The 25,492-nt window shown below is 42.6% G+C and overlaps 1 protein-coding gene across 13 annotated transcripts in view; it reads left to right on the top strand.

The window, feature by feature from the left end:
* The window catches only part of ST3GAL1 (ST3 beta-galactoside alpha-2,3-sialyltransferase 1), a 94,788-nt gene extending 71,038 nt beyond the window's left edge, over positions 1 to 23,750 (top strand). For all 13 annotated transcript variants that reach the window (XM_074888436.1, XM_074888479.1, XM_074888463.1 and 10 more), the window contains 5 exons: positions 7,440 to 7,636; positions 11,059 to 11,238; positions 15,894 to 15,939; positions 18,245 to 18,364; positions 20,203 to 23,750. In XM_074888436.1, coding sequence (XP_074744537.1) covers positions 7,440 to 7,636; positions 11,059 to 11,238; positions 15,894 to 15,939; positions 18,245 to 18,364; positions 20,203 to 20,376 — 717 coding nt within the window. In that variant the 3' untranslated portion in view covers positions 20,377 to 23,750. The remainder of the gene's footprint in view (positions 1 to 7,439; positions 7,637 to 11,058; positions 11,239 to 15,893; positions 15,940 to 18,244; positions 18,365 to 20,202) is intronic.
* The last annotated feature ends 1,742 nt before the right edge of the window (positions 23,751 to 25,492 follow it).

Here is a 25,492-nt window from a genome sequence, read left to right as displayed (position 1 = left end):
AGGGTGGGATGATCAATCTTAAATCCTGTCCTCGGTGCAGGGGCTGCACTCCTGCATCAGCTGGGCTAAGACAAGGCTGAGTGGACAGGGTGCCTCTGCTAAGAGGGCTCTGCCTCCAAAGACTTGCACATCGCCCCCGAGGAAAGACACCTTGCATTCTGCACTCAGACCCCACTCTGATTTAAACGTGAGGTTTGAATACATTCTCTCTTTAAAAAAAAAAAAAAATAAAGGAAGAAAAAGCTTGGGACTTTCAGTACAGAAGTCTGAATTTCTGACTCTCCATCTTGTAGTGAAACTGGAAAAAAAAAAGCGCACAAGTGTCTCACTTCAGCCCAACCTGAAACAGATTGGGGGGGGAGGATTGTTTCTTTTTCAGTTAAATCAAAAACAGTGACTTTCAGGACAGCCAAAAGTCTTCTTTTTCTTCCCTGCCAAGCCCAAATAATAGCTGTCCCTTAATTTTCGGGGCTGTGTAACCCTATTTTTAGTGTTTTCATTCAATACACCACTTCACAACACAAAATCAAAGCAGTTTTTTCTTAGATGGCAAAAATAAATCTTCTAATATTTCTATAGTTTTTCCACCATATTTTTTTTCAGCCAGAAGTTATCTTCAGCCAGAAGGTGTGAAATATTTTGGTGATCCCCAAAACTGCATTGTGTATTGGAAATTGGTTACCTCCTGAAAATACTTGTCCTAATCTGTGATAGATGGAGAAGGTGCCCTGACTACTCTGAAACATGCTTCTGGGTAAATCCAGGCATGATGTGGCTTCAGCTCCTCATTGCAACCTATTTCCTATACACGTTACTTTGGGTAAGCCTTTCCGAGACAGTCAGTGTCATTTCTACAGTAATTCATTCCCAGGTGCATCCTGACTGTGCTCCCTTTTTGCTGTTCATTTTTAAGCTCATCTTCAAAGTGATTCTGAGACTTCAGCTAGTCTTGAAGAAAACATTGCTCATGGCCATGTTTTACTCTCTCTTGCTTTGCCAAATCAATAATTTGTGACTTTTTACTATATTAGTACTTAAAAGATGAGGCATGAGGAGACCTGAGATTGCTTAAACTTAATTTCAGGGGATAAATGACTGTGCGTTCGCTCTCAGGAACTGACTTCAGACAACATGGTGGTTTCGTTATGCTGTAACTGAGACGATAACTGCACAGGAGTTATTTGTTACAAGGCTGTGACTTTCCTGTCACGGGGAGACCCATGTGATGTGCTTGGACTAAACACAGGCAGAGCCCTTGCCGGAGAGCTGTCTGTCTACCAAGCTCAGTCTGCCCTCCCTTCCCATTAACCCTGTGCTGTATATGTGAATAAGGATTATTCATCCAAATAGTCCTGTAGCATTAGTATCCCTCCACTTCTAGGAAAGCAAGGACTGATTTCAGAGCCTAATGACCAGTATTCGAGATGAGGTGACATCTGGGGCCAAAGGGTGGGGTGATTTCACTTGCTTGCAGCTCTTCACATGGCTGCCAGGCTGTTTCATGGTTTATTTGGAGAATATATTGTTTAAGTTCTTCCAGCTTGGTAGGATGTGGCCTTTTGGAAGGAAATATTCATGGCTGCTGTGAATAAAATTACATTGTACATACTGGAGTTAGCAGTACCACCCATGTGGGTGTGAAGACGCAGGGAACAAAAGGTCAGTGCCATGGTGCCTGCAGTGGCTTATCTTGCTTCACTGGGCAGGGCTGTTTCCGGAGAAGGCACCTGAAAATGTACCTGGCTGTTTCTGTGATCACAGAAACAAGGGAGCTGTTGTCAGGGCTGTTAATGACTCTTCATTTGCTTAAATCTACCCAGCTGATAAACTCTTCTTTGGTTACTTTAATCTGGTAAGAAATGATGGCCCAAATTTTCCTCCTGGGTACACCCCTGCAGCTGCTCTGTACTTTTTGTGACTTAAAGGTGAACTGGAGTCCTCTCTCAGAGATGATCTGGGCATTAACAATACTCCAGACTGTAACCAGCTTGTTAGAAATTCCTCTCCCTCTCCGCCTTCCCTCTTCTTACACTCAGGGACTGAGAGTCTCAGTGTTTTGGAATGTGGCACCTTATGTTACGTGATGCATTTCTTTCTGTTTATATTTTCTTACCCACCTTCCTGAGCTGGTTCACCTGCAAGGTTTTCATTGTTGTTCTATGACACAAATGCTGTGGACATTTCCACTAAATTTAGTAACCTGTATGTAAGGAAACAGGGCAAGAATTATATGCTGTAACACAGCATAGCATTTATTTATAGTTTTCTTGTTTTATTCTCGGGGGTTTTTGGCATTGTTTTTTGTGGTCAGAAAGTATCAAAAATATGCGATCAGAACCTGCTGTTCTAAATCCAAAATAACCCTGTTGAGGTTGATGGATTAAAGCTGTGATAAGTAAAATCAGGCTCAGAGTTCCCTGGCAATCTTATCTGTAGCACATTGTTCATAAACTACCATGTTATAACAATTTTTATCTCGAGTCTTATGATATTTGAGGGTTTTGCTTTCTTTTTTTTCAGAAGAAAGCTCAGCTCTTGGGGCCATGTGATTAACATATCTAAAAGAAAATGTTAGCTTTTAGTCATTATGTTTGTAGGAAAAAACGTAATATATGGCTTAAAGATTTGCTAACCAGATGACAAACAAAAGGGCATCCCCAACACATGCACTGGGGAAGTCATGGAAGCTTCACTTATTTTTAAGACAGCAGCAGAGCTGTCTTGGCACCTGAGTCATGCATTTTGAATGCTCTTTGTAGAAAATTTGCCCAAATACTTTGATCACCAGAAGTCATCTTTCAAACTGGGACGCTGTCTGTGATTCTTTGAAAGCAATACAAAGAGCTCAGTGCTTTGAAGGTAGAGCGTTCACAGCAAAAGGTGGTACCAAATCCAGCCCAGGTCCCTGGCTTTAGTCCCTGTGCCTGCTAGATGCCCAGTCCCACCTGGTGTTGCACTGCTTGGATGCAAGCACGAGATCTGGACCAGACTTGGACATACTAGGAGAACCTGATGCTGGGCTACATCTGGCAGCCCCCACGTACATCCAGCTGGACTGCAGCTCCAGCGAGCACAGATGGATCTAAAGGTGGTCCAAGCTCATGGGTCCCTCTAAGCATTGCAGTACTCTCTGCCAAGTTGCAAGCATCCTGCAGCCAGAAATGAGGGCACACAGAGCTGGCAGAGGCAGGGTCTTTGCTCCTTAGAGTAGCATGGAGGTGACCTGTACCAGCCACGGAAGTCAGAAATAATACAATTTGGCATATGCATATTACTGTGTGTTATTTGCATAATATATGCACATTACAGTTATATTTGAGAATGCATATATTTGACAGACACAAATCATTAAACAAAGCCCGAACTCTTGAAAGCCCCTATGTTCTTCCCCTTAATCTCTTTGATGCATAGTAATTGCAGGACATTAAATATAACAATAATAATGCCATATTTTCCAGACCAAGGAGGCATTTTTCAAATTGATGGTTCCCTTTTAACCTCTCCTTCAGTCTGCAAAATGGAGATTACCTGGATTTGCCCCATCAGGCTGTTGCTAGGATTAATCTTTGTACAGTGTCTTATAGCTGGGAAGCGCTGCATGAGTATTAATGCCTCCGAACTGCTGCAGCAAGGCAATTAGTAGCCGTGCAAAAGAGATTCTCATGGGGCTTTATTCCCTCATTATCTTTTAAAAACAGTTTAAAAAAAATTAGAAAAGCCACAAAACCCAGCATTGCTACACCAACTTCCCCAGGCTGCCTGGCTGTGTGCTTGCAGAGCTGCCCCAGCAGTGCTGGCTCGTGCCAGACCCACAGTTATACCTGCCTGTCCACCACGAGGGTCGTGTCTGGGTCCATGCTCCATCTGCATCCACATCACACCAATGATTACTGGTTAAGCAGGATATTTTCTACCTGCTAGTAAGTTGGAATTTTGAAGGTATATTTAAAACACTGCCAAACTTGTCCATGGATGCAGGATGCACAGGCACCAGGAGAGCTTTCCTTTGAGGCTCTCCTGACTGTAGCTGTGTCCTCACCCCTCCAAGCTATTAGCTCTGAGCAGCCTTGGCTGAATTCACACCTCCCTTTGCATCCCCTTAGCTGAGTTTTGGGTATTGCTACTGGAGAGCCCAGGGAAGCCTTCCTAGAAGTTTATAACAGTGAAGTCCCTTGTCATCCTTAATAGAGGTGTGCACGCAGTAATGAAAGGAAGAGCAACAGGCTCTTCCTTGGAAAGCCATTCATGGATAAAGAAAGGAAGCACATAAACTTTGAGGGCTCTTTTTTTTTTTTTTTTTTTTTTTCCCTTGCTTTTTTTAAATAAGATCATGCAAAACTAGCTAGTAAACTTCTGTATGTGAAGTGGGGAGTTTCTAAGGCTAGGAGGACAGAGTAGTTTGTCTTCCCTGCGAAGGTGATTAGGAAACTTCTCAATCTGGACCCCCAATTGTAGTTTTTAACAACCTAAGGTGAAGAATTGACTCTCAAGTGCTAGACAAATATTTTATGGAGGGGAGCTGGAGTTTTAAGTGATCTAGTGATAATTTATATGTGGACACAAGGTGGGTTAAGATGCTTTTTGGACTTGGGCAACAGGTTAAGCTGCATCATTAGATACAGCTGTTGTTTGCATAGACTTCTGAGAAAAGCAGCCACTTCACTCAGGACACATGGGTCAGGTATTTCAGTGTATTTAGGCCCACTTCTAGCAGCTGTATCCATACACATATTCCTGGCACACATCTATGGCACTTGGAGGGAGGATGCTGTCCCAACAGAGGCATGTGGCACTGCTATGGGCCTGCCTTGCATGTCATGGACAGACTTTCACCCAGTGCTTCTGTTGATTTATGGGAAAGGCCAGACTGGTGGGAGTTTGTTAAAAAAAAAGACACTCAAAAAAAAGGACAAAAATTTGGTGTGGGAAAGTGAACTATAATTGGCTTGTAATTGTAATGCTATTAAAATTATCTTTTTCAAGAAGTCAAGTAAACATAGTACAGTAAGGAACTGGCTGCAGATTAAGTCTTGAACTTTTAAAAACTATCTGCCTTGAAGTTAATCAGTTTCATTGCCCGCTCTGCTCTGTTTTGCTGAAATGTCAAAGACTAACCAGTGCTGATTGAAGATTAGGCCTGAAAAGTATAGTCCGACCACATAATCACTGAGGAAATTAAAACAGAGCCATTTTAATGATGAATGTCTTATTTTATAGATGTTCAGCACATAGTGCAATAAGGTCATCATCCTATTTGAGGTCACTGAGGGAATCTAACATAAGTAATAATGTCTGCTGTAGAAGTTGTGTACAACTGAGGGATCGTAGGATGGTGGTGTCCTGCTTTCAGGCTGGTGTTGGTGACCATGTTTTAACTTAGTGGCAATAGAGTTACTCTAGACCAACAGCAGCATAACAGAAAGAAAAGGCAGATCCCTGTTCTGTGTAAATGAAAGTGTCTATCCACGATAATGTTTCTACCATTTTAATGCATCAAACAGAAGTCAATATTCCATGTCCTTTCCTTTCCTGATGCTATCATTCTGGCTGAAAAGGCAATTTACCTTAATAAGGGGGCTCAGGCACTTAGAATTTTCTGAAAATTACATTCCTCATCTGAATTTTCTTAGGCAAAATCAGTTCAAGAACAGGTTTTTTGGTTTGTGTTTTTTTTTCCCCAGAATAACTATATTCTTAAAAATGTTTTAGTAGTGCATGTTTGGTGGTTTTCCCTTTCATTTCTTAAAGACAGTTAAAGTCAGCTCACCTTTACAGAGAGACAGTATAAATGGGTGTATGCCCATACATGTTTAAATAACTCAAAATAAGTTCCTTTTTAAAGGAACACCTGATACTACACTCTAAGACATCTATGAGGTCTCCATTTATCTTGAAAGCTTTGGGCTTTCTAATATTAAGTGTTTTTCAAATATTTAGAGTAAAAACAGGTTTAGACTGGATTCATAAAGAATATATAAGAGTTTAGATATGTGACCATGTGTTCGTAGCATCAAATTTAGAAGAAGATAAGCTTTTTCACTTAAATAATTGAGCCATCCACTGAATAGTGACATATGTGGTAATAATGACGGTGCTTGTCTGGACATCCTAACTACCTTACATCCTAATAATCTTGTACCATCCATATATGAGTATATAGGCTAACAAGGATTAGCAGGAACATTAAGTCTATGTATGCAACATTTCTTTGTTTCAAGTTATTGGCCCCAATGTTATCTTGTAGCCTTTGAGCTCCACAGACTGTTGTTCAGTTCAGTGCAAATAAGGTTGCTTTACATAGTTCTGCAAACAAACAGCACAAAATTTAAACAAAAATTATAGTGATATAACTGTTTTTGTGTGTGAGAGAGAGAGAGATAGCAGGACAAATTAACAGTTCCTGGTTCAGTGGAGGGAAACGCATCAGAAACTAAGGCCAAATTGCCCCAGGCCGTTGCTGGGAGTCCTGGGAAAAGGTGTTTCTCCTCTCTCCCTCCCTGTCTCTCCTTGCCCTGGGCTGGCAGAGCAAGGGCAGAGCCTTTTGGCAGATTTTGTGTTAGGAGCCATTCTTCCTTTGTTAACTTGCAAGCAAGTGACACTACAAGGGTGGGCGATGATTTTTGTGAGCCTGCCAGCACTCCCAACCTCCTGGTAGCACTCAGAGAACAGAGCCCCAGAAAGGGAGTGTCTGACCATCACCTGCCCTTCACCTTGCCTGTACCTTCCCGATCTAGCCATTGTTTCCACCATGCACCACAGAGCTGCTACAAAAGAGTTTCCCTCCATGGCAACAGACACAATGACCAAGGTCCGGGTGGTTTTCTTCATCCTGGAGAATTTTTTAGATGATTTTACATCCTCAACCCTCAGGGCTAAATCTACTTTACTGTAGTTTCCTATTGCATTAGCAGCTGGTTCCTCCAGTTTAGAACAGCAGCAATAAGATCTCTCATTCTCACGTCTGTCATATGCCAAAATTTGTGGAGGAGTGTCAGCCACTTCTGTGCTCCTTAAGGTTCCCTGAGACTTCTGTCCTTCCTAGAAGGGTTAAAAGAAATCTTATACATGTCCTAACAGAAGATATCTGGCCCAAGGTGGGATTAAGTTTATAGATACCAGAGGAACATTCATTCTGCTAAGGTCAGCCTTGGGGAGAACACATAATCTGTTCCACCATGGCTAGATAGAGACTGAGGAGGTGTGGGGAACCAAGGAGAAGGAGAGGAAAAGGGGAAACAGGTTAAAAAAGTTAATGGAAAGTATTTATTACTTTTCTTTTTTCCACACTTCTGCTCCCAACCTGAAGCCTTGTAACGCATCCTGCAGGAGACAGTGTCTGCAGGTAGATGTAAGATTGGTCTTTGAGAAGACCAAGCTGTGTCTTGCTTGCAGAAAGACTAGCTGTGTTGGTAACCTGGAGTGATTTTTCTCCCTGACAGAAATTACAAGGAGAGAAAACTCCGAAGAATATTAATGCTACTCTCAAGGAGTTTTTTGGGATCATTCCTGGGGTTGGGGATCCACTGCAGGAGCGAGACACTTACACATGCAGACGATGCGCCGTCGTGGGCAACTCTGGGAACCTTCGGCAGTCTCAGTATGGCCAAGATATTGACTCCCATGACTTTGTACTCAGGTGAGTAGGCACCACCTCGGCTCCAGATGTCTCTGTTGTTTAAGATTCACTGTCATTTTTGGGGACAAGTGAGCAAACAAGATTTCAGGGGCTATCTAGTGAAATCTGGTACTTAGGTCAAATCTAAGTTTCAGGGAAGTAAACTATGTGTGTTGGAGATATGATGTCATGTTTTATCTTGGGAAAAAAACGTGAATAGGTATTGATACCGTAGCTTATTCTGCACTATCCATAATTGCCTGTGTTAAAAAATATAGCTGAAAAAAATGCAGTTTTAAGTAAAAGTTATTTCTGCAGCTAGTACTCACAAGCGATCCTTTTCACACTTAATTGACTGTATCAGATTTGACATTCTTGCACCCAGCAACGGTGGGGTGGAAAACACAAAGTCACTTTGCAATGGACAGAAGACAACTGGTCGCATTGCCTCTTCCTTTCAAGGCAATGAAGGTTGGCAATTTTCTCCCACTGAAACACAAATGGGAACTAGGTAAGCAGAGCTAATCACCCAGAGGGCAGCCAAGATATCTGGGCTGACTAAGTTCATCTCCAGCATGTTGTCCAGCTTTCACACTGCAGCTGCAAGTACAGCACAATTTGGGAGGCAAAATAGGGCAGGTCAGAGGGCCTGGAAGGGAGGGACTGCTATTGAAAATACCACATGTGGAATTATACTCTCAGAAATAGCATAACTTTTAGTAGGAAGCTGTGCACTGAAGTCAATAGTGAATCAGCAGAAGATCACAGAATCACAGAATCATCTAGGTTGGAAGGGACCTTGAAGATCATCTAGTCCAACCATTAACCTAGCACTGACAGATCCCAACTACACCATGTCCCTAAGCGCTATGTCAACCCTCCTCTTGAACACCTCCAGGGATGGGGACTCCACCACTGCCCTGGGCAGCCCATTCCAACACCTAACAACCCATTCTGTAAAGAAATACTTCCTAATATCTAGTCTAAACCTTCCCTGGTGCAACTTGAGGCCATTACCTCTTGTCCTAAACGCTATTACTAAAACCACTATTTGAACTGTTAAGCCACCTTAGGCCACTTCACTTCCAATGTGGCTTGGACACGTTGTAGAGTCTTCAGATGACATCTAAATGTGCATGGTAAATCATTTCAGGAGTTGCTTCCTTCAGTTGTGTATCTTGCCCTCTGCCAAAAGTAGCTCCGCAAAGGCAGAGGCAGCCAACCTGGTCTTCAGATCCATGAAGGGAAGTAAAGAGCCCTCAACGTTAGTCCTGCAGGTTGCAAATGTGAGGCAGTTGAGGTGCCTTTATGCTTAATTCCATGTTCCTCACTAGGAGACAGCCCCATTCCTGTGTGGACTTTCTTATCTTGTCTGGCCTGTGTCTCCAGATTCATGCAGAAAAGGCTTTGCTAGACTCAAAAGCTATTTTTTGGAGTAGTAACTAAAAAGTAACACACTCAGATACATGTTTCTGCTTTTAGGCCTTGCCCTTCTCCTAGCCGTGCATCCCTGGTAAGGGAGAAACTCTCTGTGACTTGGAATTGAACCTTCCAACCTCAGATTTATATTTGAGCAATCTCAAGCTAGATGTGAGGGTATGGCACAAGGTTTTAGGATTCACCATGGAAATTTGTGCAGAGAAGGTGACCCCTCTGTGTGTTAATCCAAAAAAATCTGATGACCTGGTATTCACTTGCAAATGCTCCAGCAATACAGCCAAGTGCAGGGAAGAGCCAGGGAATCTGAGGGGACATCTTTGCTCTCAAACACTGTTCCATCTCACTTTTATTTGTTTAACTGTCTACTTTCATGACAGAAGGAAATCGTTGCTCAGTCCTTCCTGCTGAGTCTGGGTGTGAATGCTGCCTTCTGCCATGTCGCACAAGGCAGCCCCACCACAGATGGTGGGGAAAATACATAGACCTGAGGGCAGCTTGTGAGTAAGATAACTAAGATGCCACCCTTGGCTTTGTCCTGATGGAAAGAAAACCTCATATTTATACCTTAGACTGACTAATCTCATAGTAAACATAGTAAGTCTCATGCTTTATTAGTATTTCTACACAGTACAATGTGGGTCGCTGGCAGGGAAGAGGCTAACTCAATAAGTCCACACAGGCTGACAGGCTGTTCTGCCTTTGCTAATAACTCCCTTTGAGGGAGTTAGAAGAAACTTAACTAATTCACCTGGGGGAGCACTGCAGTAACACAGCCTGTCATAGACTTGTTAAACAGATTTTACCTCCCCCATTATTGATGACCGGGGCAGCATGTTGTCTGGCAATATACGATGCTTCTCATCACTTCATCAGCCTCATCCTTCCTTGTCCTCCCTGCACTTCTGCCAGGAGCTGAGCTAATGTCTCTGCAGAAGACTCCACTGGACTTCAGAGAAACCCCATTCTCCTCAGAGCCAGCTTAGGGGTTTTTTCCATGGTGTTGCACAGCACCATGGATTCATGCAAGGTCAGTCAGAGCCACTTTGGGGATCTCTAATTTGTGTTATGCTGCACCACAGAAACATTCGAATCTCTACCAGTGGGGAGCTAATTTATCAGGGAAGGAATTGCTGATGTGTCCCCAGATTTGCTTTCAGAAGTAAACACAAGTGTAGACGTATTTCTGCAATCCTGAGCTCAGAAACCCCCACTCTGTTCCCAGGTACACCCAACACAAGGTAGCCCTGTTTGGCCAACATGTTTTGACTGAGCCCTGGTGGCCCCTGGACAGATCTCCATGCACTGACCCCAGAGTTACCTAAAGCACACCACGGTGTGCGGAGTGACCTAAGTAGATGTACTGAAATTGGAGGACATACTACGAAGTAAGGTTTGAGTAAATGATGTGTCAGCAACAGGTCCTGTATTTGTCACTGTGGCTTTGGCGCATTTTCATGGGAGGACCATAAAAAATATTTGCTGCTTCTTATCACACATAACATGGTTTTGTTACCTTGACCCTAGACATTCAAATGCACCTGTACAGATGGGGGAGAATGAAACTGCAAGAAGTCAAGCTGATGGACTTCAGGGCAATGTTTTTCTCACCTACTGGAGGCTGCAGCTTTAGGATGAAAGGAGATGTGTTCCCATGGACTCACCACTTTTTTGACCAGCTCTCTGCTGACTGTAAAGGAAATGCAGGGATGTGCTCAGAGATACACCTGCTTGGTAGACACTCACATTCAGTCCAAGGAATACCACACTAAAGCTGAGCTTTCATTTACTGCTAGTTTATCCACATGGGTGGTGGACATTTCAGCCTGTTTGAGGACCCATACACCCTGTCAAGGCTATCTGAAGAGCCTGCATGCAGCACTCAGATATGGGAGCTTTTTCCTGCCACCTCAAGCAAATGATTTGGGGAAGATTTACATGTGTTTGTACCTACCTAATTCGTCTCCTTCTTCTTCACTCTCTTACTTCTTACATTTGGGCTGCAGAATGAACCGTGCCCCCACCACTGGCTATGAATCAGATGTTGGGAGCAAGACCACTCACCACTTCATTTACCCCGAGAGCTACAAAGACCTGGAAGAAAATGTGAGCATGATCCTGATCCCCTTCAAAACCCTGGACCTGCGCTGGGTTGTCACTGCTCTCACCACAGGCACCATCAACTTGTGAGTAAGGGCAGGCTGAAGGGGTGGGAGCTCCTGCATCTCATGTTGCTGTAGGAGATAAAAGCCTATGCTGGGCAAATAATTCCTGCTTCTGATAAGGCCTGGGGAGGTTTACGGACCCTCTCAGGTCAGAGTTCAGTCCTGAACACTTGCTTTCTAGGAAAAGCTTAATGTTATGGTGCAGTGTTTGAGGCGAAGATCCAGCTCTTCACAGCCCCACACAGTGGTCTCAGAGAAATGAAAAAGGGAGTTTTTGCTGCTGGAGACAGCCAGTTTGAGCAGTGGTTTCATGGGCTTTGGGGTTCAGTGCCTCATTTTGGGCTTCTGCTTATCCTTCCTCCTCTGTGGTCCCTTGGGAGTACAGTGAGCGCAGCCAGCATGCCTGTACCCAGGTGTACCCATCAGAAAGCCATCTGCAGAATCAGGTGTTTGGTGGTCCTAGACACCTGGATTAAACTACCTGAGACACTTGGGTGGCCAAGTAGTCCTCCAATATATGTTATCCCACTTGCAGAAGAGGACAAGGAGGCAGAGGGATGTGCAGGTTGCACACACAAGGCAGTGAGAGCAGAAACAGACTGCAGCATTTAGTGCCCCATCCACAGCATCATCCCCTGGACAGGTCAGTCAGGAGTTTGGTCTGTCTTTCCTGGTGGAATGTGATCAAGAGTCGTGCAGAAGAGACAGTATTGGTTTGTGAGTCACCTGTGTGCCTTAGCCTTAAATTCACGTGTCAATAATGTGCCATGCTGGTATTTATTCTCCATTTCATCTTTATAAGTGCTTTCAGAAGTAAATGTTGTCCAGCTTAATACATTTATGGCAGCACTAGAATTAGAAATGTGAACAAAAGGCATGTTTCTTCTGGATGCCTGCTAGCAGATTTTCTCCCTTCCTTTAAGCTGGCTTTTCCTAATCCAGAGAATGAAATACGTGACATTTGTACCGTGTGTGAGGTTATCTACTAGATGTAAAACCACAGCCTTCTGGGATTGCTCAGTGGCACTCTGTTACACACAGACAACAAGAGTAGATCGGATTACTTTATTCCAGAGAGAAATATTTCAAGACTTTTCAACTTTTTTCCCAATTTCAGAGTCTCAGAAGATTAAAAATTTGGAAAAGTATGTCCCGGATAACTGGGCATAAGATCCACTTTGCATTTTTAAGGAAAATGTTTTGATGGGTCAACAAATGGAGTTTTATTTCTTCTTTTCTTTTTCTTTTCTCTCTTTACAAATGTGTTTTAGATTCTTTTCATTTCTTATTAAGATTCTCTTAACTTGTAACAAATCTGGTTTCATGTCTTTTTACCTTTTTTGCCACCAGCACTTAGTATATACAGTCATAAATTGTCTTGAAAAAATCCATCTTCAGGACACACTCGTAACTTGGAAAAATCATCCCACTTAGAAAACTGGCTAAAAAATACCACCTTTTTTGCAAGGCTTAGTTTTTTTCCTTTTAGAAGCTGTATTGATAAAAAAGGTTGAGAACCTCTGCCTTTAAGCCTGGATCCAAATCCTATCATAAGTGATGGAAAGCTCCCAGCTGCCCTCAATGTCATTTGACTGAAGCCCCTTGCTGCATCTTTGTTCTATCTGTGCCTGCGCTAGGAAGAGGAGCCCACAGAGAGACAGTTGCTGCTGTTGTCACCCATCTGTGTTTCTATCACTGTCACTGCTCTGTGCCCAGATTGCAAAGCTGTTTACTACTTTTCGTTGAGTATTTACCTTCAGAAGTGGCAGCAAGTGGGTTGCCACAGCAGAATGAGCCTTTAGCCTATCAAGGAGATAACTGGCTGACTACGAGGCAGTCACAGCACTGGAAAAGGAAAAACATCTTTGCTTAATAAATTACAGGATATATTATATATTTATAATTAGATTGTATACATGGGCTTGGTAAGCATCTGGTATAAATTAGCGTGTCAGTATTTCACCACATGGAAGAAATACCAGTATTTTAAGATTTTTTGCCATACTCAAAGCAGGGAAATTGCATAATTAATAAGCTGGTACATTCTGGAATAATAAACCCAGAAAATCATAAGCACACAAATCATAACAATATATGTAACATAATTTTAGGCTAGCAGAATAAACCTATGAGCACGCATTAAACACAATGTCAGATACAGCCTAGAAGGAAATTGTTGAGTGTACATTTGTAAAGGGGAGAAGGCATAAAATAAAAATAAAGCCTATCTGAAATTTGGTATTTTAGAAGAGAAGAAATACCTTCTTACCCCGACCTGTGTGGCCATCGTGCCTTGTGCACAGGCTGCATAGTATCAACCGAGGTTAGGTTAACAAGAACCTAAGTGCATTCATGATTAAAAAAGATAAGCATCCTGTATTGCTTAGATTTTTACACAATGTTTAATTTTCTGTATCCCATTCAAATGAAGTAATAATCTCCTAAAACTCAAAACCTGTGAATTCATCATATTCTCCTCCCAGTAGTAAAATAATTCAAGCAATTTTTACAGTTCAAAACAAAAGCCAAACTACAGATGGCCTTAATATTAGATTGAATTGATAGCTGAATGATTCTCTCAGACATGTCCCATTTGACTGATGGATGTCGCATTTCAAAGTTGCTCTCTGAGACTGAGCATTATCCCGGAAAAGACCAAGAAAAGCCTTCTAGGACAGAAAACCTTCAGGCCCTCATCAGTCATATATATAGCCTAGCTGCCTTAACTTACCTTCTGCAAGTCTTCTAGGAATCTCTGTAGTAAAAAAAAGCTCCATGTACCTCCACTTGGTTTGGCAAAGAACAATTTTTGTATTCCTTAAAGGTTCCACATCTTCCACTTGGGTCAAGGGTACAGTAAATATCCTGTACAAGGTCGCCAGTAATGATGGCAGACTTCACTAGAGCTCTGAAAAGTGGCTTATAGAAGATGTTTTCCAAATTGTATGTATTCCACCTGTAGCCACCTTCATGACAGGCTTCACTCTTTGTCCTGCTCCAGTGTGGTACTTACTCAGTCACTAACTCCCTGGCTGCTCTGTAGCCCAGGTTTTACATGATCATAACGGCATAGGTCTCCATTTGGTCTTAATCAGTGTGCCAGTACTTTCTGTGCAGTTGTATGAAATTCTGCAGCCAAGTGACATCAGGACTTGGGTATTGCTTCTAAAAAAATGAAATATCCCATGATTAAAATGACTGTCATCTGACAAGAGCTACAGTAGTCTCCTGGTTGGATCAGAGTTGTCTGCAAATACTGTCTTGAACATTGCATACCATTCTCTTTGGTTTATTACTGTGCCTAGCTAGATGTCCATGTAATATGGTGCCCTTCTTTCCTCCACATCGCCTTTTTAGAAAAGATTGGCTGTTTATTTATATAATAATGAGATTTTACCAGCAAAGAAGCCGTTTTTGTCTTCATAACCACAAAAAGGACATGGGTTCACTGAGCCTGCCTCTACTGACTTTGCTAATCAAGGTGAGGTGTGGGAAGGAGATGCAAGGGCAGATTTGCTGAGAGCAGATTAAGAAGTCTGCATGGGTATCCCCTTCCCCATTAGCATCTTGTGTCACATCTCGGGAGGGCTGGAGCACACCCATCATCTCTCCCACTGCATCCAGCCCAGAGCAGGGATTGCAGGTCAGGGATGGCCAGAAGTACCTAAGGAGATGAGGACGTTGCTAGGTCACCACTGCTTTGGGAAGACTTGATGTTTCAAAGTGCTGATGATCCATGGTTCAAAGAGAAATGAAACCTTAATGACAGGAACCTTATTGTTACTAAAAATCAAGCAAAAACATTTAGATTGAACTAATGGAAATCTTTGGTGATTTACCACAACCCATCTAAAAAGTATGCAGGGTGTGTTTTGGGATATACTCCAATTACAAGGCCAGTTCACTAGAATTTTTTACTTGAAAGAAACTCGGAGGTTTTTTCTTACAGCACTCATGATGAGCTGTACAATGCCAGCATGCACTGTGCATGAGATACAGGGAAGAAAAGATGGTTTTTGTTTTCAAGACATGACTCGTGATTTTGACCCAGTCATAAGGTATGACTTGGAATTTTGATACTGGGAACTGCAGGAAGCCTTCAGCGTTCCCCTGGGGAGGAGGGGAACAGCTTGCTGGCAAGGGGCTGTGTACTAGGAATGCCCGAGTTGCACATAACCACAGAAACGATGAACTCCACTACCACCTACTCTGAAAGTCACGCAGTACCTACAAGTATTAGGAGGGAAAAAGTCTCCCCCTAGTGGGAAAAGATTTTTCTGCCATGAAATTAAAATGGAAAGACCTTCCCATCATCAAAGTGCAAAGACTGCAACAGTCATGATCCAAGAATCAGAAGTCATGGGCTCCACGTAATATTGGCTCTACAGTATATTGTCAACTAAATTTTTGGTGTCCTACTGTCAATAATTAACTTGAAAACTTAAAAATGTAATGGCTTGCTATGAAGTTGCTTTGGTGACAGCTCAGTTCTTTTCATGCCGTATTACTTAATTGCAGCCTCATTTTACAACAACTTCAATTTATTACTTTCAAATAATTTGCATTTATTAGTGTATATGAAGAATAGTCTTTCTTTCTTTGGAAATACATTCAAATATTAGTATGTTGGGCTTTTATTAATCTTGGTGTTGTGGGTTTTTTTGTTCTTTTAACAGCACATATGTTCCAGTTCCACGGAAAATCAAAGTCAAAAAAGAAAAGGTGAGCAATGCTGGATTGTGAATTTGTTCTGCTAATCTGCTTGTAGGTCTTTTGCCTCTTTGGGAGACGGCAAGAACCCAGGGAACCCCTTGACATTCATAAAAACTGCAACCAAAACACACACATTTTACAAGGCTCAAGTAAACTAAAGGTTTAGCTACTGTGTGCCATTCAGGCCATAAATCAACAACTAAATAACTGAGGTTGGGAAGAAACTGCTCTTGTGACTATGCCATTGCATTCCTGCTGTTCTGAGGTTGCATTGCTTCCTCTGGTACTGCTTAGGGAGATTTAAGGTGCACCGTTGGGCAACGGTGCTCACTCTCCACAGCAGCTGCTCTGTTCCCACACATTGCGGTCATCTGGATGTAACAACAATCTGAGCTATAAAGAGTCTGGAGGTTTTTTTAAATAACTTGACTGCTTGAACACCACGGATGTTTCTCACTCCCTGATCAGTTCCTTGTAATAAGGAGCTAAGTGAACTCTGAACAAATAAAGCTGTGTGTTTGCTGAGCAATGTGGACATGATCTGTGCCATGCCACTCCCTCAAGAGTAACAAAATATCTCTGACTGTTTTTATTTCATAGTGTGAATGTGTAGAAGGCAGTCAGTCAGGACCTCACTTCTCTGAGAAAGTCAAAGGAAGGTGGATAAACCTGGTGCCCACCCTACAACAGTCAGAATAGAGTGCATCCCATGCATACTGACTCATTGCCCAAGTATGCTGTGGTTTAATAAACATGTCCTACTGCTGGAGGCAGGATTTCCCATGGGACAGGGTGGTCATTCCCATGTTGGACCTTTAGCCACCATGCGAAGACTTTTGTTGTTGTAGCTGCATGGTTTGAGGACATAAGCAAGGCAGGTTATGTAGGGAGAGAAAAAAATACTTCCTCTTCCATAGACCTTCCAGCAAAATAAAAGTCTCATTCTCTCAGCCTTTGGAGAGGCTGATTTTCAAAGAAGCTCAGGCTCCTAATGTCTGAAGGGCTGGTAAAATATGATGTTAGCCCCAGAGCCCCAAATTACAGATTAAAGCACATGTCCTTCATTCAGGAGGCCAGGTTTTGCCAAAGCCTTCACATGAGACCTTTAACTAGTATCAGTTTATATCCCTGTGCTTCAAATGGTGGACCTCTAGGGGGTATTAAATAATCACTTAGCTCATCCCGACCTGTTGTGAGGAACATAATAACCTCTGCAAAACCCTTGTAAGATGCACTACAGCAATTTGTTAAACTCATGTCACAGTTGAGTAACACCAGCCCAGGGTACGGCTGGCGATATGCAGCAGCTTCCTGAGGAGCAGGGAGATGAGAAGCTTGTATTTCTTCCCACACCATGCAATGCAAAACACACTGTGTGAAGCGATTACACACAGATACAATATCAGCAATTAACCTCTGACTTTGTAAAAGGAAAAGCCCTGCAGCTAACCAGATAGCACTCAAATGCTGTCACTCTAATTACAAACACAGCATGGAGGGAAAAGCCTCTCTTCGCCTGATTCAGGGAAGGGGGTTGAAACCAAGGGCTCCCACCAGTTCTTGGATTGACTGTACACTCAGGTCTGATCTTAAGTTCTCTGTCTCTATTAGATGACCTCATAATTTCCCCAGGAGATAACCAAATGCAATTTATGTCTTATAAAAGAAAAAAAAAAAAGAAAAAGTATAGAAAAATAACACGTTTGGGAAACAGGAGAAATGCAGCTAATGCAACGTGATAGGCTTCCTGACCCCTGGTTTCCTTAGATCTGTACCTAAGGAGTTACCAGGACATGGTTGGCATATTGCAGAGAAGATGCAGTCGATCCTGCATTTCCACACAAATTACAGTTGGGCTTGACAATCTTAAGGGACTTTTCCAACCTAAATGATTCTATGAAATGGGGTATGGTATCATATGCTTGCCTTGCTCAGGCCTCCAACTTCCCAGAGCTCACCTGCATTACAGCAGAATGCTGCAGGGAGAGTTGAATGCCTAATTTTCTTCTCATCTGTGCCATTTCATACCCATTGGTTTCAGTAGAATTCACCAAGGATTTACATTAGTGTAAGCAGATGGGCTATCATGACCAAGGAAGGAATATTCATGTGTAATTACATATGAGAAATATTCTTGAATGCACTTAACTATGGGACTTTATTTTTCCCTTTCACCTGCCCCCCCCTCAGGGAATAACTATTATTCTTTTATCCCCCACTCCCCACCCAAGTGACCTTTGGAGGATGACATGCTACTATTGCTTTTTTTCCCAGGGTATTTTACTAATGAGTCTTTCTCTCCAATTTTGCCTAGATCCTGGTTTATAATCCAGCTTTTATGAAATATGTCTACGAAAACTGGCTTCAGCATCATGGGAGATATCCCTCCACAGGCCTTCTGTCTTTGATGCTGGCACTCCACGTATGTGACGAGGTAATGTCTGGCTGTGTTTGGGAATATGGATAAAAAATAAGGAAGTGCCAGGAACATGCCCTGACTACTCTCTCAGCCTTTATTTCCCACCTCCATCTTCTCTGCTGTTTGCTTCTTCAGACAGATGCAGAGTCCTCAGTAACATGCAGATATGCTCAACTGACAGTGATGGATTTTTTTTGATGTCAGCAGCTGATAAGGTTTAAGATGCATTTGAGGGGAATATAATTAAACACAAATAGTGGGATTACACTTGCTATCAAGACATCTAAATATGGTGTCTGTGCCCATCTTATTAGTGGAAGTCCCAATTATATTTTGTGTCACTCTTAAGGCACCAAGAGCCAATGGTGTTGCCCTGGGCATGCCCTCTGCCTCCACCTGCCAGGCCAGAAAAGTATGAATCTCTTGGCCTTGTGTGACATCTTCCTGCCTTAAGTAGATGTATTGAGTACTAAAGGACATCTCAAATGGCACTTATGTTTGGGCAACTGCACTGAGGTCTTATCTGTCTAATCAGTGGAGCCAAGAGGCTGATTCAGCAAATCAGCCTCCTGGTAAGACATTAGGGGAGCAGGATCACTGCCTGGTTTCCAGTGACTGTGCTGCCTGGATCACCACTGACTGTAATGGATGCTCAGGCACCTCCATTTGGATATATAAATCTTAAACGTAATCTCACCTGAAGAACTACGATGACCACCTCTTACATATGCCAATTTGGGGAATGCAAATGGTCTATTTTCAAACCCAAGCTTGTGGGTTTATACAGTAGATTATGATAAATGCTGCTGCTCCAGCAGTTACTTGAGGAAATTCCCTGGCTTGAGTGATGTGAAGTGCTCCTAGGTGATCGGAAACTTAGCTAGTTAGTGTAAGTCCAGGTCAGCTCTACAAAATCCTTCAAGAATGGGCTTGTCAGCATGGGGGATGAAAATCACTATGCTGTCAAAATCCCTGGCCTGGACACAGATCTGCTGATGAAAGACAGCTTTTGTCACCTAGGTCTGTGTTGAGTGGAGATGTGATGGAACTGCTCCTAATGATGCTGGCAGAAAGAGTGGGCAGCTTGGGTAGAGCCTGTTTTCCAGTAAGCAGTCAATGAGCAAGTCTCTGACATTACCAAAAATAATATAAAACCATCTCATATTTGGGCGGGTCTAGGTGCAGGTGGGTTAAGGAGCTGGTTTTGTGGGCTATGACCCATTCAAACCCAGCCATATTGCCACTCTCAGTTTAAGTAAATCAGCTGTGATGTTTGGACTTTTACCACCAGAGGAGACAGGCATACCATCAATGAATGAGCCTTTGGGAGAGGAAAAACCATAGGTGTATACACACACAAAGAACATAATGGCCATCTGCCTCTGGAGTGCTTGCGAATGTCATATAATTAAGCATATATATGGGGGTTCACATGGATCATTATTTGGAAGACTAAGAACAAAACCAAAATTTTTCTACTCTTTGTGGCCTTAATCAGCTAAAGTGGAGATTCCCATCCCAAGCCACTGACCTCCTGAGGTCAAACATCAAGCTTAGGGGACAGGAGTGTGTTTTCCATATTGCTAAATAAGAATTCATGGATAGAAAATTCCTTTTCTGTCTGAGTTCAGGTATGATGGTGGTCTCAGCAATAGCTTAGGATCTGATGTCCCTTGAGTAGGCCTTGGGACGTTATTCCGTGGTTGCATCATCTCATGCAGCAGAATAGCTTGGGACACCACTGAGTCCTCAGGTGCTGCTGCCCATTTTTGAATCAAGAGAGTTTATTCAACATTTTGTATGAAGACCAATTGCTTTCCAGGCCATAACACTAGTTCTCTCTTACTTCCTAGGTGAATGTGTACGGTTTTGGAGCAGACAGCAAAGGACACTGGCATCATTACTGGGAAAACAACGCTTCAGCTGGGGCTTTCCGGAAGACAGGTGTCCATGACGGGGATTTTGAGTTCAATGTAACTTTGACTCTTGCCTCCATTGAAAAAATAAATTTTTTCAAGGGCAGATGACCCTGGCCATGGGGAGGAGTAAGGGCTGCAATTTCCAACATGCAGCAGAACAAAGCTCAGTGCAGATTGTCTGGGCGCCAGTCAGGTTTGAATGCGTGAATCTGCGGTGGATCCAGAGTGTCTCACTGCAGTGCTCACTGCAGGGAACTCGGCCAAGGACCGGCTTCCACGCTGCACGTGATTTCCTATCTACAGATAGCTGGGAACTACCAATCCGTTGTGGGAATAAATGAATCTCTGCTTAGGCTCTATGGCTTGATTCTTGAATTACTGATGAATGATCTCCCTGTTGCAATTAGGGGAAACCTGGGCACAGGAACTGCTGTTTATGTGTCAGTTCTTTCCTCAGGTAAGGCAGGAGATCCTCGAAGAAGAGTGAAAACAACTTCTGGGACTTGAGACCCACTAGGGCAGCTCTGAACATCATAGTAAGGATTACCTCAAAGAAATGAATTCACTTCTGCTGTTGATCTTTTTGAACTGTTTCTTCTGTTTCCTCTATTACTTCTGGTTTCATGCTGTATTAAGGAAAAACATGATGAAGTTGCCTGGAGTAGTAAATATTTCAACCATTGCCTCATTCTGAATTGATAGTGTCTAGAAAATATGGATCAAATCATCTCTGACATATATTATTTAATATTGCTTCTTACACAGCCATAATGAGATAGAAAACAATACTGAAAACTCCAGCAAAAAAATGGCCTTTTTAGCCACTTGTTTGTTTGTCTTGTTTGGTTATATATAATTTTTATTTCTTTTTTTTTTTTTGGTGGAAAATACTCTGGAATGCTCATTTTTATTTAATCAGTTTAAGGTTGGAAAGTGGACTTTTTTCTTTCAGTCATTTATATGTGCCTTTTACAATTGTGCAACAGATGTGATTTTTTTTTTTAAGATGACAAACCCTAAATTAAACTTTTTTATAAAAGGGGGGAAAATTAACCAAAGTTTAGCCTCCATGTGGTATACTTTTGTAGTCAAAAACAATAGTAACAGCTCCTATATTGTATTTGAGCAAACAGAAACAAGAATTTTTAAAGGTAGCTTTTACCTTTTTTTATGGGAAAATATCCAAACGTTGCAAGGAAACTTTTCTTATTTTTTTACAAAGTTAGAAAGTGGTATCTCTTTACAAGGTGTCTATCTGAAATGGAAGAAATATCATGGGTTGGGATATCAGCTAGTAATACAATAGGAATCTTTTGCCCTGTAACAGCATCTACAAGGACACAATCTACGCAAGCTGATGCTACAGTGTAAGCCAGACTTCAAAATTATGTGCATCTCTGGAGGAATGAGTGAATTAATGTCAGTACCTCTAGGCAGTGAGAGGAGGGAAGTGACACTGGAAATTTTATGGCCACAAATCTTTGCTGGAATCAACGTGTTTAATCCTCAAGGACAGATAAAGTACGAATTTAAGAATGAAGTTCAGGTAGTGAAGAATGGAGAACAATGGCTTTTTCTTCCCAATATTATGAAAATAGAATTCATGGATTATTGATCCATTCTCAGCTCTTGGAAAGGCAATGGAGTTCTTGCCACAGACTTCAAGGGACTTTAGATCAGGCTTGGAAAAAATGTCATATTTAATTTTTAATGGATTACGATGGTTGGGGTTCGTGGCAATTTAGAAACCATCATCTAAATGACTCGTCTTTCATGCACCAGTCATGGCAGCATGTCCAAGCGGATGAGTATTTGAGCTCGGTGAAAGCCTAGCACTTTGACCAGTGATATGCTCCAGTCCAAGATTTATCCCCTTGTCTTTCTGTGCTGGTTGTTAACAGTGAGCTCCCCTCCGAGACAGAAATTCATGGCACAATGACATTGTCAGATGGAATATCCCTATTTTGGGCCACAGCACCGCTCACCAACATGAACTCCTTTACCCACATGAGTGTCACTGGACTCACAGTGTATAAAGAGATGAGGATGCCAAACATCTTTGCAGGGAACTGAGCTCCCTTCGCTGTACATGCATGACCCTTCAGTTTAGCAATAAGAAAAGTGCAGGATTTTCAAATCCTTGTGTTGAGACCTGTTCATGATCCTCATGTCAAGAAGCCCTTTCCCAGCATTGTGGCCAGCAGAACTCACCTGCATGTCACAGGCACAGCAAATTCAATGGGTTTACTGTCTTCTACATGTCCTTTGTAAAAGAATCAAACATTGCTACCTGAACTGTGTTTTGGTTTAAGCATTCCCACTGTTTAAATTGTTAATATGCTTCTGGTGAGATGTCACAGCAATACAAGCAAAACATCTTCAAGAGGAAGAAGATTCCATGAAACACCCTAATGGTATCTTCACCCTATGGCTGGATTTTGGAGATACTTTTTTCACCATAAGCTTCAAATATTTTAATTTTTTTTTCTCATGGACAGATGTCAGTAATTCAGAAACGCTTCACTGCTGTTTCAGTCATTTTTAGAAAGACTTGGAAGAAAACTCATGGTTGTTGGGTACCCAAATGCCATTGATTTTTTTTTTTAATCACAGATGGCAGTTTGGGAACAAAGAAAGTGGTAAAAAAAATCAGCTATCTTCTAGCTTATGTTGTTCTGAAAGTTTCCTTTTGCTGTCCAAATTAAATTTCCAGTTTCCCCCTGAATATTCTGCCTCTGACAGCACATATGAAACATTGTGGCTCATACTGTCATGGATAGATTTAGTATCGTAATCATGGAACAAGCTGAAAATCCCATTTAATTTTCTTGCCAACAGCAAGCAGTAACTGTGTACCACCAATGTCCATTTTTCAGAGCATGAGGAGAGCAGAGAGTGGACTTCTCCAGCTGTAGGATGAGGGATAGTCTGTGCCATCACATTTCTATTCCAGAGGAACTTTTTCTAGAGTCCTTTCAGCAACTGACTGTTGTGTTAGATCTTTGTCTCAGTTTCTCCACAAATTTGCTCCTCTTTCAAATGCCTTCAGAATAAGGAGATACCAACAGATGATGCTGAGGGAAGAATTAATTCCCTAATTCACTAATGCCGATGTTGAAGACTGTGTTCCTGCTAGAAACATTGTGAGTTTATTTTGTTTAAGAGAACAACAAAGGAAAACATTTAGCAACATGTCAAGGCTTCAAACTCTTGAACTGTATTTGCCACCACTGCAAAGTCTCTGAAGCACTCCTTGAGTGTGTTATGTTTCTTACCAAAGCCAAATCTCTTCTTAAGCACTTTTTTTTCTCCCATGACCAGATCTTCTTCCTATTTTTCTTTGAGTTATACAATCAATTATGATAAGAATTTTGCTTTTTGCTCTGATGGTGGAGAGTCTCAATTATTCTTTGACATTTTATTTATTTAATTTTTCAGTATGATATGAATCAAAATAAATTTTTTATTGTAATCAAATCAAAGGTGTTTCTCTCTGTGCACACTACTTCTTCTCACGATTTTTCCCTTAGCTCCTAGAACCTCCTCTGTCACATAACAGTATAATGAAGCCTTACTCCACTTCCCTCCCACCCATCCCTCAGGTGACATCAGCAGAGGAATGCATGCTTCAGACTGCTGGAAAGCTTGTGGTGGTGGGTATCACACTGCTTAGCTTATGGCAGCTCTAGACCTCTCTGGACAAAAAACTTAAACTTTATATGTCTTTGGTCTCCTGATGGATCTGAGCTGTGTTTAGGTGATATATAAGAGAAATTAAGGCAGGGTCAGAAAGAAGTGACTTGAAAAGAGATTCAACTCACCTGTTCTCTGGGACTGACAGACCTGGCTCCCTTCATAGGACTGATGCTGAGAATCCGCCCCATGTCCCTATTTTAAGGGTCTAATTTAGCTGCTATGATCACACAAGCACTTTAGTCATGGATAGTTTAGGCTGTCCATTAGAAGACAGACATCATCCTGGCGAAACTGACTGCTCGTGGCTTGGATGGGCACACGCTTCGCTGGGTAAAAATCTGGCTGGATGGCCGGGCCCAAAGAGTGGTGGTGAACAGAGTTAAATCCAGTTGGCGGCTGGTCACAAGTGGTGTCCCCCAGGGCTCGGTTTTGGGGCCACTCCTGTTTAACATCTTTATTGATGACCTAGGCGAGGGGATCGAGTGCACCCTCAGTAAGTTTGCAGATGACACCAAGTTGGGTGGGAGTGTTGATCTGCTCGAGGGTAGGGAGGCTCTGCAGAGAGACCTGGACAGGCTGGAGCGATGAGCTAAGGCCAACCGCATGAGTTTCAATAAGGCCAAATGCCGGGTGCTGCACTTGGGTCACAACAACCCCCAGCAGTGCTACAGGCTTGGGGAGGAGTGGCTGGAGAGCTGCCAGTCAGAGAGGGACCTGGGGGTGTTGATTGACAGCCGGCTGAACATGAGCCAGCAGTGTGCCCAGGTGGCCAAGAAGGCCAATGGCATCCTGGCTTGTATCACAAATAGCATGGCCAGCAGGGACAGGAAAGTGATCTTGCCCCTGTACTCGGCACTGGTGAGGCCTCACCTCGATGACTGTGTTCAGTTTTGGGCCCCTCACTACAAAAAGGACATTGAATTACTCGAGTGTGTCCAAAGAAGGGCAACGAAGCTGGTGAAGGGTCTGGAGAACATGTCGTATGAGGAGCGGCTGAGGGAACTGGGGTTGTTTAGTCTGGAGAAGAGGAGGCTGAGGGGAGACCTCATTGCCCTCTACAACTACCTGAAAGGGGGTTGCAGAGAGCTGGGGATGAGTCTCTTTAACCAAGTAATAAGTGATAGGACAAGAGGTAATGGCCTCAAGTTGCGCCAGGGAAGGTTTAGACTAGATATTAGGAAGCATTTCTTTACAGAACAGGTTGTTAGGCGTTGGAATGGGCTGCTCAGGGCAGTGGTGGAGTCCCCATCCCTGGAGGTGTTTAAGTCGGGTTGACATAGCACGGAGGGTTATGGTGGAGTTGAGAACTGTCAGTGTTAGGTTAATGGTTGGACTAGATGATTTTCAAGGTCTTTTCCAACCTAGATGATTCTGTGATTCTGTGATGTTACAAATGCTGGTGTCAGCAGGTGTCACTTCAGCATGCCACACCACCTTATCTGCGTGACCATGGCTTTACTTGGGGACACTCCACCTTAACTATTTCTTGTGGACCTCATAAGCGGCTCAGTTTCCATATGTGCCATTT

The sequence above is a fragment of the Strix uralensis genome, chromosome 1, assembly GCF_047716275.1.
Source record: "Strix uralensis isolate ZFMK-TIS-50842 chromosome 1, bStrUra1, whole genome shotgun sequence".
Lineage (NCBI taxonomy): Eukaryota > Metazoa > Chordata > Aves > Strigiformes > Strigidae > Strix > Strix uralensis.
This window is presented reverse-complemented; position numbering and strand designations above follow the sequence as displayed.